Source organism: Dromiciops gliroides, chromosome 2, assembly GCF_019393635.1.
Source record: "Dromiciops gliroides isolate mDroGli1 chromosome 2, mDroGli1.pri, whole genome shotgun sequence".
NCBI lineage: Eukaryota > Metazoa > Chordata > Mammalia > Microbiotheria > Microbiotheriidae > Dromiciops > Dromiciops gliroides.
Window position 1 is genome coordinate 41,075,264 of NC_057862.1, and position 12,981 is coordinate 41,088,244.

The 12,981-nt window shown below is 38.7% G+C and overlaps 1 protein-coding gene across 8 annotated transcripts in view; it reads left to right on the forward strand.

Annotated features, from left to right (window-relative positions):
• The window catches only part of MARCHF8 (membrane associated ring-CH-type finger 8), a 98,049-nt gene that overhangs the window by 40,595 nt on the left and 44,473 nt on the right, over positions 1 to 12,981 (forward strand). For 4 of the 8 annotated variants that reach the window (XM_043984919.1, XM_043984920.1, XM_043984918.1 and 1 more), the window contains exon 3: positions 2,396 to 2,431. The exons of the other annotated variants lie outside the window; for them this stretch is intronic. In XM_043984919.1, coding sequence (XP_043840854.1) covers positions 2,396 to 2,431 — 36 coding nt within the window. The remainder of the gene's footprint in view (positions 1 to 2,395; positions 2,432 to 12,981) is intronic. 8 annotated transcript variants of the gene reach the window in all.

The window sequence follows — 12,981 nt, forward strand, 5'->3', positions numbered from 1 at the left end:
CCGAAGTTGGTTTAAATTTTAATAGTCCTTTAATTCCTTGATGCGTCTGTTCTGTTATCTGGTCATCTTAAGCCCCATGTCATTAGTATATATTAGCAATAAAATGAGTCAGTGACACTCTCAAATGCCAAAGACCCCCTCATGGAACAAACTAGAGGGGCAGCTAGGTGGCATAGTCAATAAAGCACCGGTCCTGGATTTGGGAGGACCTGATTTCAAATCTGGGCTCAGATACTTGACACTTACTAGCTGTGTGACCCTGGGCAAGTCACTTAACCCTCATTGCCCCACAAAAAAACAAAAAACAAAAAAACAAAAAAAGACAAAACAAAACAAAAGTAATGAAGAGAGAATGAATATTATAATGAGAGGTGGACCTATTCCAATGAGGGTCTTGAGATACATAATACTGAGCACCCAAATCTTGGTCAAAGAAATTTATCAATATCCATATTACCCATCTGACAAAAGGGAGAATCCACATTTTCCCATACCTGTCTGAATAAACACAATAAGCAGGAATCCACTTGTTTGTCTAAACTTAGAATTTCTTTACTGTCTTTGATTATATCTTAGCCTTTGATTATATCTTTGTCCAAGATTTCCCACACTGGTTGACTTCTAGATGAAGAGGTAGAGGGGGGGGGGGGACCTTGGTCCTGACTGAATAATAAGTTATTAAATACAATAGAGAAATAATCATTTTTTTCAACTTTTATCCATTTTCTATTATTAGAATCTAGAACTTATTTAAATATATTCGACTATACCTGTTGTAATTTCGTATTGTCTCATCTTTATCATTTTTTTCTAGTTTACTATTGCTTTTGACCTTTGCCCTTACCAGTTAATTTAACTGCACACAGACATTCTGAAATGACTCGCACATCAGTAATCAGTTGTGTTCTGTGTGCTGGTTGAGTTCATTTAATTTGGGGGGGTGGGGATGTTTAGTTCTCACCATGTTTATTTTCCTTCCATCATTTAAAATATTTTTATTATTATAATTTATTTTCATATCACCTTCTTTCCCAGTATAACCACTTTCTATCTTACCCAGAAAGTCACCCTTATGACAGAATAAAAAAGAAAGGAAAAAGCAGTTCAAGCCCTACAGTATATGCAGTGTTATACATCCAAAGTTCCCCCCACTTTTGTAAAAAAAAGAAGAGAAGTACATTCTCATATTTCTTCTTTGAGGCTAAACTTGGTCATTATAATTACATAGCATGTAATTTTTGTTGTGGTTCTTTATAGTTTACATTGTTATTGTCATTGTTCAGATTGTTTTCATGCTTCTCCATACTTAACTTTGTTTTTCCCAGCTATACATATTTGTCATACAATCTCCTTCATTGGCCATGTTAAAAATATACACGCATTATTTATGTTAACTTTATAATAATTTATGATTAAATTATAATCAATAATATGTATATGTGTGTATGTATGTGTGTATTTTGGACATAACCAATGAGGGAGCTTGTTTTATATAAATAAATATGTGCATATGTATGTATATACATACACTCATATATAATTCTGTACTCCGAACTGTCAGGAGGTTGATAGCATGTTTCTGCATTGGTCCTCTAGAATCATGGTTGGTTATCGAATTGATCAGAGTTCCTATGTTCTTTCAAAGTTGTCTTTACAATGTTGTTATTACTAGGTTTTCCTGGTTCTGGCCACTTCATTCTGAATGATTTCATACAAGTCATCCCAGATGTCTTTGAGACTGTGTTCTTTATCATTTTTTATAGCTGTCATGAGTAAAATCTAATGTGTGTCCTTACCTGCCCCCCCAATTTGGGGGGGTGAACTAGCTAAGATTTACTGATAAATTCAGTAATGGTTTAGGCTTTTAAGCATTTATTAAAGTATATTAGGGGTTAGCAAAGAGAGAGAGGGAGAGCCGCCTTCACCTAGCTATCCAAGTGAGAACAGGTGAAGTTCAGAAAGACAGGAAACCATCTCCCCTGGCCTGCTTCTTCTGCCACCAAGAGACAGTTTCTCAGTCCATTTGAGTGGAAGCTTCCTGTGGGACCGGAAGAGGGGCAATCCCCACACACAGCTCCAAGCTAATTGACTGGTAGCATTCAAGTCCATTGATTGACATGACTTAAAGGAGGTCTTTGAATAGAGGCAACTTCCAGGATGCCAGGATGACTTTTAGAAAGGTCATCTCACAATGTCTTTCTCAGCAGGGGGTGGCACCCTGGTTCTCACATAGAACAGTATTACTCCATTACAGTACTTTTATATATCATAATTTGTTCAGCCATTCCTCAGATGATGGGCATTTCCTTAGTTTCAAGGTTTTTTGCTAACATAAAAATAGCTGCTTGTAAATATTTTTGTTTACATGGGTACTTTGTCTCTTTCTATTTTGTAGGGTATAGACCTTGTACTGGTGTCACTGGATCAAAAGGTACCAAACTTAGTTGAGTGGCTTTTGGAGCATAGTTCCACATTGCTTTCTACCATTTACCAGTTTGCAGTCCCTCCAACGTTTCATTTTTCATCAACTTTGCCAACCTGTTAAGTTTGAGGTAGAGCCTCATGTTTGTTTTTAGTTTGTATTTCTCTAATTATTAGTGATTTGAAACATTTTTCGTATGATTGGTCATAGTTTAGATTTCTTCCTTTGAAAAATCCTTGTTATATCTTTTGACCAATTGAGGAATGACTTTTTTTTATGTGTTTGAATCAATTCTTTATTTATCTTGGAAATGAAATCCTTATCAGAGAAACTTGTTGGAAACACTCTTTCCTAGTTACCTGTTTCAGTTCTGATTCTGCCTCCATTGTTTTTTGTTTGGTTGGGTTTGTTTTCACAAAGTCTTTTTCATTTAATGTAATCAGAATGATCCATTATATCTTCTTGGACCCCTCTATCCTGTGTTTGATCATGAATGTTCTCTTACATGAAAGGTAACTTCTTCCTTTCTCCTCCAATTTGCTTATGATGTTGCCTTTTTTGTATTGCGTGTGTATCCATTCAGAGCTCATCTTGGTATATGAGGTGAGGTGCTGGTCAGCTTGGCATGCGACAAATTGCTTTCCAATTTTCCCAGCAGTTTTAATTGAATAGTTCATTCTCATCCCAGTAGTTAAGGCCTTTGGGTTCATTTAACACTAGACTTCTGTGTTCTTCTGCTTCTTTATGTTATATACTTAATCTCTCTCGATGATCAACCACTTTGTTTCTTATTAAGGACTAATTCCTTCTAATGATTATTACTTTGTTATTATTATTTCTGCTTTTTGGTAATTTTATTGATATAGCGCTGAATAAGCAAATTTAGGCGGTATTGTCATTTTTATTATATTGACTCAGCCTACCCATGAGCAATGAACATTTCTCTAGTTATTTGTCTTTATTTGCAAGTGTTTTGTAGTTGTATTTATATAGTTCCTATATGAATCTTAATAGGTAGAATTCTAAATGATTTATACATTCTACAGTTATTTTAAATAGTTTCTTTTTCTGTCTCTTCTTGCTGGGTTTTCTTGGTAATATATAGAAATACAGATAACTTAAGATCTATTTTATATCCTTCAACTTTGCTGACATTGTTAATTATTAGAGTTAATTGTTTATTTGGTTCTTCAGTGTTCTCTAAGTATAGCATTATACCATTTGAAGAATTTCATTTCCTCTTTGACCATGCTTATTCCCTTGATTTCTTCTTCTTGTCTTACTACTATAGCTAGCATTCCTGGCTGTGTTTTTTTAAATTATTGCTTCTACTATATTTTATAAATTAATTGCTATTTATATATTAATGGCTATTATACCAGTTTTGGCAGTAAGCATTTATTATACATGAATATTATATATAAGTAAAATATTGACCGAATGTCTCCCTAACTTCTCATAGTCTTGGGCCTTTGTACCTACATAGTCCTAAGAGGACGAGTGCTGACCAACCAAGAGCGAGGCCACAGAGAGTGGGTAAAGAGGGAGGGCCAAGAGCACAAACATGGTCAAGGGTTTTATTCTCTTTTAATAGAGGTGGGTCACTATACATTGATCAAAGCTAATTGGTTAGCATCATTTAATTCCATTGGTTGACATGACTTGAGGGTGGTCCATATTAAAATGAACTCCACTGATGACATAAGGGAAGAGTATGCAAATAGACTCTCCCTGAAGGGCAGAGGTGAAGTCCAGTATCCAAGTGTGGTTTGATCCCATCAGTTCACCGAGCTAGACTAGAGAGTCTTTCTCCATTTCTTTTCTTCCTTTGGGTTTGTCCCAGACAAGATTTTCTGAAGTTTCTCAAGAACTGGACTTTCTGGAGTTGGGGGGAGAAGGGACTAAAACTGATCTCTGTGTCCCCACAAGAAATTCATTATTAATAATTATTTTCTCACATAGCAATGTATCAGATACCACTGGTGTTAATGAATGTACATTGCTTCATCTTTACTCTAATTGGAAAGGACACTAATTGATCTTCAAGATTTATATTGATGACTTGATTTTAATTTTTAAAAATTTATTTATTTGGAATTTCCCCCAAGTTACATGTAAAAAAATTTTTTTTTCACATTGAATGTTTAAAACTTTGTGTTCCCAATTTTCTTCCTCCCTCCCTTCTCACCCTAAGAAATCAAGCAATTCAATATAAGTCATACATGTGTAGTCATGCAAAAATATCTTCACATTAATCAGGTTGTGAAAGAAAACAGGCAAAATAACTTTAAAAAAAGGAACTAACAAATAAAATTATACTTCAATCTGTATTCAGATACCATCAGTTCTTCCTCTGTTGATGGTTTACATTTATCATGCATCCTTCTGATAGCATCCTGCTCATCATTTCTTTCACAGTTTTTATTGCTAACTATCTTACCCTCCATCCTATTCCCCCTCCTTAATATTTACTCTATTTTCTCTCTTCTTTCACCCTATCCCTTCTCAAAAGTGTTTTTCTTCTTATTGCCCCCTCCACCAATCTGACCTCCCTTCCTTCACCTCTCCCTGCTTATCTCCTTTGCCTCTCCCCGCTTATCCCCTTCACCTCCCACTTTCCCTCAGGGCAAAATATATTACTATACCCACTGGAGTGTGTATGTTATTCCCTCTTTGAGCCAATTTTGATGAGAGTAAGGCTCACTCACTCCCCCGCTCCTTCCCCATCTTCTCTTCCACTCCATAAGCTTTTTCTTGTTTCTTTTATTTGAGTGCCTTTACCACATTCCACCTCTCCCTTTCCTTTTCTTCCAGTGCATTCTTCTTACCCCATAATTTTATTTTAAAGATGCCATTATTGGGGGGCAGCTAGGTGGCATAAAGCACTGGTCCTGGATTCAGGAGGACCTGAGTTCAAATCCGGCCTCAGGAACTTGACACTTACTAGCTGTGCCACGCTGGGCAAGTCATTTAACCCTCATTGATCCCACCAAAAAAAAAAAAAAAAAGATGTCATTATGGGTCAGCTAGGTGACATAGTACACAAAGCACCAGCTCTGGACCCAGGAGGCCCCAAGCCTAAATCCGGCCCTAGACATAAGCCACCCCACCCTGCCTGCCCCACAAAAACCAAGGATAAACAAAAAATAAATGCTTTACAGATATCATCCCTTCATATTCAATTCATACTTGTGCCCTCTAAGTAAATTCCTTTCAACTGCCCTAATACTGAGAAAGTTCTTATGAGTTGGAAGTATTATCTGCCCATGTAGGAATGTAAACAGTTTAATCTTTTAACATCCCTCACGATTTCTTTTTCCTGCTTACCTTTTTATGCTTCTCTGGGGTCTTGTATTTGAAAGTCAAATTTTCTATTCACTTCAGGTCTTTTCATCACAAATGCCTGAAAGTCCTCTTTTTCATTGAAGTCCCATTTTTTCCCCTGAAAGATTATACAAAGTTTTGCTGGGTAAGTGATTTTAGCTTTTAGTCCCAGTTCCTTTGCCCTCTGGAATATCATATTCCATACCCTCTGGTCCTTTAATGTAGAAGCTGCTAGATCTTGTGTTACCTGAATGTAGCTCCATAGTATTTGGATTCCTTTTTTCTAGCTGCTTGCAATATTTTCTTCTTGACCTGGGAGCTCTGGAATTCAGCTATAATGTACCTGGAAGTTTTCTCTTTTGTATCTCTTTCTGGAGGTGATTGGTGGATTCTTTCAATTTCTATTTTTACCTTCTGCTTCTAGAATATCAGGGCAATTTTCCCTGATAATTTCTTGGAAGATGATGTCTAAGCTCTTATTTTGATCATGGTTTTCAGGTAGTCCAATGATTTTCAAATTATTTCCCCTGGATCTATTTTCTAGGTCAGCTATTTTTCCATTGGATTTGCTTTATTGTGTTTTGATTTCTCATACAGTCATTAGCTTCTGTTTGCTCTGTTCTAATTCTTAAGCAATGATTTTCTTTGAGAGTTTATGTACCTCCTTTTCCATTTGGCCAGTTTGGCTTTTCAAGCTGTTGACTTTTTTTCATGACCTTCCTGCATCACTCTCATTTCTCTTTCCATTTTTTCCTCTACCTCTCTTACTTTTCCCTCTACCTCTTTTCATCTTCAAAGTCTTTTTTGATCACCTCTATGTCCTGAGACCAATTCATATTTTTCTTGGAAGCTTTGGATGTAGGAGCCCTGACGTTGCTATCCTTTTCTGAGGGTGCACCTTGATCTTCCGTGTCACTAAAGAAACTTTTTGTGGTCCACAACTTTCTCTTCTTGCTCATCTTTCCCATCTTTTACTTGACTTTTAACTCCTTCTTTCTTTCTTTCTTTCTTTATTTTAATGTATAAGGTATTTTATTTTTTCCATTACATGTAAAGATAGTTCTCAACTTTTGTTTATACAAGCTTTACAATTTCAGATTTTTCTCCCTCCCTCCCCTCCCTCCCCCCTCCCCTAGACAGCAGGTAATCTGATATAGGTTATATCTATATATCTCTATACATATACATATACATATATACACATAATAACATTAATCCTATTTCTGCATTAATCCTGTTACAAGAGAAAAAATCAGAGCAGTGATGCAAAACCTCAAAATAGAAAAAAAAAACAGCACCCAAAACAAAAGAAATAATATGGTTCAATCAGCATCTATACTCCACAGTTCTTTCTTTTAACTCCTTCTTAACATAAGGCCCTGTTTCCAGACTGCACTGCCCCAAGTGTCACGTGGTCCCAGGTTGTATGATTTAAGGAGGGGCAGAGCCTTTGCTCTGGTCTGTACTGTTTCTTAATCTCGGACTACATGTTTTTTCCTTTGTGTTATCCATTTTTGTGTTTTTGCATATGTTAGAGACTTCAGGTGACTTCATATTTTTGTATGCACACACAGTCAACAGGAAAATGGCTTGTGTTTCATCTTTCAGTAAAACTTCTTTATACATTTCAGTCATCATACATTAAAACTAGGGTCCTCCTCATCATTTGTACTGACAGCTATAGTCACGATGTCGATGGGTGACCTCCCACCCCAATTTCAGCACTTGGTCTACCTGTATAATTGTGTAGCAGTTCAGAGGGGAGGCCTATGGCTAACTCCTGATGGCAACCTCATAGGGTGTGGGTGGCCAGGTACAGGAGATTAAAACCAGCCAATCACTCCATTTGTTTGGGAATTCCTTGCTCACTCATAAGGGAACCAGCTGTGAAGTGAGCTCTTTATTGGTCAAGATACATGAAACTAGTTTTCTTAGCACCCTAAAATGCCCGAGTGTGCCAGTGTAGGACCTCTCACAGACTGCACTGACTTTGCAGAGGCTGAGTGGCCCAGACGAGCTTTCTGTTGACTCCATTGGTCAGCAGCCAGCTTTCTAGTGACTCATCAGGTTGTTTAAACAACTTCCCAAGTTCCTTAAGCCAATCTACCTCCTACCTCCTGTATGGATGAAATTTCCCTGACCCCAGGAGGTGGCAACAGAATAAGCTGGATATTTTCTTTTTTAGGTAGCCTCCCACTCTCTTCTGTAGCCTCCAACTCAGCAGGGTTCAGTACATTTTCCAGGGATACTTCTTGGTTGGACTCCATACTTATCACCTGTGGCTGGTTAATCTTTGCCCCCATCACTATCACCCTTTCTGTTTGTGCAGTTAAGTCAGTCAGTTGTTCTTCTGCCTTCAGGACACAGTCCTTAAAGCTCAAAAATATTTTCACAACCCTTTCCATTTGCTGGATGCAGTTTACTTTCATTTTCCTTATGCTCTTAATCCAGTTTTTCCAGGGCCATTAACTGTAGCCAGGAATTTCGACCTTGGCAGTACCTTTTTAATCTCCCTGTCAACCTCTTTAACCACCCAGTGGGCTAACCCTCCTGGTCAGTGGAGATCCCCCTCTTTGACCCATTGAGAGGACTGGCTTTATGAGGCCAGAAGTACAATATCCACAGGTTTCCTAGTTCCTGTGTCAGGCTGTGTGAACACAAAGGTCAGCCACAAGATTATTCCTAACTAGTCCTGGCAGCATCAGATGTTCTTGACCAGGCATGACTTAGGTGACCAAAGATTAAAACAAAATGAGGCACTCATAGACCATACAACATCTTCAACAAAAGGAAGCGTATGCAACAATAGCAAGGAAAGGAGTCAGCAAAGACAGCAGTGGTTCAGTCTGGTGCCATAATGGCTCACTTTGTCAGAAGGTTGAGCTGACTGCAGTGGGAAGGCTGTCAGACGGCAGCAGGTATGTCTCCTCCTGGGTGTTTATGCTGTAGCCAGCTAAGAAGCTCCTCAGTGGTTCGAGCCTTAGTCCTCTGGATCAATTAAGTTGAGGATTGTTTCATTGCCCTTTTAGCCTTTTTTTTTTTTTTTAGTGAGGCAGTTGGGGTTAAGTGACTTGCCCAGGGTCACACAGCCAGTAAGTGTTAAGTGTCGGAGGCCGGATTTGAACTCAGGTACTCCTGACTCCAGGGCCGGTGCTTTATCCACTGCGCCACCTAGCTGCCCCCCCCCCTTTAGCCATTTTAAGGTCATGTGTGCCAAGTTTCTAGACGTGCTACTATTAGCAATAGATTCTGCTCCTACCACCTCATGGGGCCTTTTCAAGTATGATAAGGAAATGGTGATAAGGCTCTAGCTGAAGGAAATATTTTCATACCAGAGTGTGGGTGACATAGGGCTAGGTTTCTCAGAGAAGTATATGGAATTAGACCAGGCAAGGGTCAGATGGAGAAGCATTTTAATAGACTGGGATCAGGCAGCAATTGAAAAGCTGAATAGTGTGTTAAGTTCAGAGAGTTAGTTATGAATACACATATTTGGAACAAGTAGATGAATAATGCATGAAAAAAGTGCCAAAGATCAGGGGTCCAGAGTTTAGCTCATCCAAATATCCCCCCCCCCAAAAAATCAGCACTATCAAAGAGAAGCAGTGAAATAAGATCTCTAGTTTGGATCTCTGTTTTCTTTTATGTTTCTTGATGTATCTTGTGGGTTTATATTGGTGTGATTATCATTGGGTAGAAAAATTAAAAACCCCTGTTCATTTTATCAATCTTAATTATAATTATGTTTGTTGAAGAAAGAGGAATGTTTTCCTATATTCGGATGGAGTACATAAAGATCACATTGGGGTGTAAAGTTGCCATCTGTAAGGGGCTAAAATTCTAGCTAGACTGTCTAAAAATCTAATGAGTGGTTGCCATAAATTAGAAGCTTTAGCAAGAGTTTAGACTTTTAAGCATTTATTAAGGTGCATTAGGATCTAGTAATCAGAGAGAAAGAGGCCAAGATTCCTTCATCTATCTATCTAAGTGAGCCAGCATCTCTGCTCCACTCCACACGAGGTCCTGGGTGAAAAAAAGCTCTCCTCCTGGGCTTTTTCCTGAAAATTTCCCTCAAAACCGGAAACAAGGCTGTCCACACACTCAGCCCCAAGGTAATTGGCTGGCAACTTGGATCAACAGCACCCACGAGCAAACATCACTTCCTGATGCCGAAGAACTGACCTTCCAAGCCACCTGGTCTCCCCTCAGGCTAGAGCTCACAATGTTCCTTCCAGCAGGGGCGTCATTCCAACTCTCACAGGGGGAGGCAAAATAATTTATTGAAAATGTAGAAAAGAATGTGAATTTAACTGTAGAGTTCTAAATTTTTCATTGTAGTTTTCTTTTGTTTCTTATATTAACCATAAATTTTGAAAACTTGTATTTTCTTTATATTGTTCTAGAGACAAAAATCATGGAGTATTGTGCTTCTGTTGTATTCCTCTTCTGAAAAGGAAGGCTATTTTGATTAAATGAATTTACTTAGAATGTAAAATGTTTCTAGACAATGTAGTTTGATTCATAATTATCTGGATGGCTATGAGAAAGGAAATAAAGTTTCAGGAGGGCGGCAGTGTTTTTGTGGGTTATTCCCCCCAAATGGTTTCAGATTAATATCTTTTACCTTTTAAATAATGTAAATAGGGACAGTGGACAGCCCAAACAAGAGACTACCTGGTGGTCATGATGCCTGAGTTTACGCATTGGCTTTGCCATTCACTTCTTGTTTGAACTCAGTTTCCTTAACAGTCAAATGAGGAATAGATGAGATGGATGACTTCTCAGAACCCCCTCAGCTCTTAACTTGCTTTGGTTCTAAAATAGTGGTGGCAGCAATGATGCTTGTCTATCCATAATTGATTTCTCCATATATAGCTTAAAATGTCCCATATTGGGGCAGCTAGGTGGCGCAGTGGATAAAACACCGGCCCTGGATTCAGGAGTACCTGAGTTCAAATCCGGCCTCAGACACTTGACAGTTACTAGCTGTGTGACCCTGGGCAAGTCACTTAACCCCCATTGCCCCTCAAAAAACAAAAACAAAAACTACAACAAAAAAAGTCCCATATTTAGCGGGATTCGTAGTTCTAGAAAGGTCAAGCTCTGATCATGTTTTATAATTGCTAATCTATCTAATAAACTCCCCAAATCACTTTTTTTACCTTAGTCAATTTTGTTAAACTTTATTGATGGACCACCATCCTTTTAGTCACCCAGGTCTGAGGTCTTGTAGTCACCCCAATTCTCATTCTCACTAACTTCCAATATTCAGTCATTTATATATTTTTTTGTCTCTTCTCTCTCACGTCCATCCTCTCCACTCACAAAGCCACCACCTTAGCTCAGGAGGGTCAGTTAGGTGGCGAAGTGGATAGAGCACTGGCCCTAACGTTGGGAGGACCTGAGTTCAAATGTCACATCACTTACTTATCTGTGTGACTGACCGTGGGTGAATCACTTCACCCCAGTTGCCTTAAACATCCAGGACCATCTCTAACCATTCTGATATATATTTTGCCACTGGACCCAGATGGCTCTGGAGGAGGTGACCTTGCAGGGCCCTTCCTCACTTAAATCCAATTCTTTGCAAGTAATGACATCACCTCCCAATGTCACGGTCCTTTTCAAGAATGAAGGACAAACAACAACAACCTTAGCTCAGGTCTTTAATCTCTAGCCCAGACTATTGTCTGGTTTCTTAATTCATCTCACTGCCTCAAATCTCTCCCCTCTCCATTTCATCTTCCATATAGCTGCTTTTTCTAAAGCACAGATCTGACCATGTCACTCTTCTGTGTAATAAACACCTGTGGAAGGAAGGAAGCATTTATTAAGCACCTATCACATACCAACAGCTGTGCTAAGCACTTTACAGATATCTCATTTGATCCTCATAAAAACTCTGGGAGGTAAATGCTGTTATTATTCCAATTTTATAGGTGAGGAAACTGAGGCAGACAGAGGTTAAGAGTCTAGGGTCATATGGCTAGTAAGTTGCTGAAGTCAGATTTGAATGTAGATCTTTCTGACACCAAGCTTAGCCCTCTGTGCCACCTAGCTGCCTGTGGCATGGAGGAGGTAGGTGGTACAGTGGATACAGCATTGGGCTTGGAGTAAGGAAGACCTGAGTTCAGATGTGACCCTGGGCAAGTCACTTAACCTCTGCCTCAGTTTCCTCCCATGAGGATTAAATGAGAAAATATTTATAAAGCTCTTAGCACAGTGTGTGGCACATAGTAGGTGCTATATAAATGCTCATTCTGTTCTCCCCTTCCCTTCTCTATTTTTTTATATATTTTTGTACATATTTGGTACATTTTGTATGTGATATCTTTCTCATTAAGGTTGTAAACTCCTTTGTATCTCCAGATCCTAGCACAGTGCCAGGCACATAATAGGGACCTAATGAATGTTTACTGATCAATTGATTGCCCAAGTTTTTATGAGTGAAGTTAATCTATCCAAGTATCAAGGAGGGGTGGGCTTTGGAAAACTTGCTTGGTTTAATGACATCTCCTTATAAAAGAGCAGCTGACTTACAGAGATAGCATTTAGGGCATAATGAGAGTCTTACCAAAAAAAGATCTTCCTAGAAAAACAGAAATCAAGCCAATCCCTTATTTGTAACTGGGGGAATCACAGGCAAGCCCTTTTTAACCCCATACTTTCCTGCCCTTGATAATAGTGATCCTAGGTTTAGAGCTTATATAGTTAGATAACTCTTCCACTCCCTTTGTCATGAGGAAAATAAGGTTGGAGGGATGAAGTGACATACTGAAGTTTTAGGCAGATAGTTACTAAGCCAGCTTGTTCAATGGGTTCTCCCCCGTCATGTCTCCCCCCCCCCCCCCCACGCGCTCCTAGATAATTTTCAGTGGTTTGCATAGTCTGATACCAGTCTTCTTGCATTAAGTATAGTTTTTGCTTTATTAATAACCTGCTACGTGGTTTGATAACAAATACTCTGTTCTGGCAGTATGTCTGTGGTTAAACTTTTACTTTTGTACCTTAAAAAAACCCTCCTAAACTATTACATATAAATCTAGGGGATAAACCAACCATGTCAGGAATAAAAAGGCCTGTTAGGAAGTCTAGATTCCTTGCCATCCTAGAGCCTGTCTTTTTTCTTCTCTACTTATCTTCTTAAACTGGGTCTGTGATCTTTACATTACAAATTGCTTTGGGGAAGAATTTGTGGAAGGGAAAAAATTCGTTGCCGGGAATGGATTTGCATG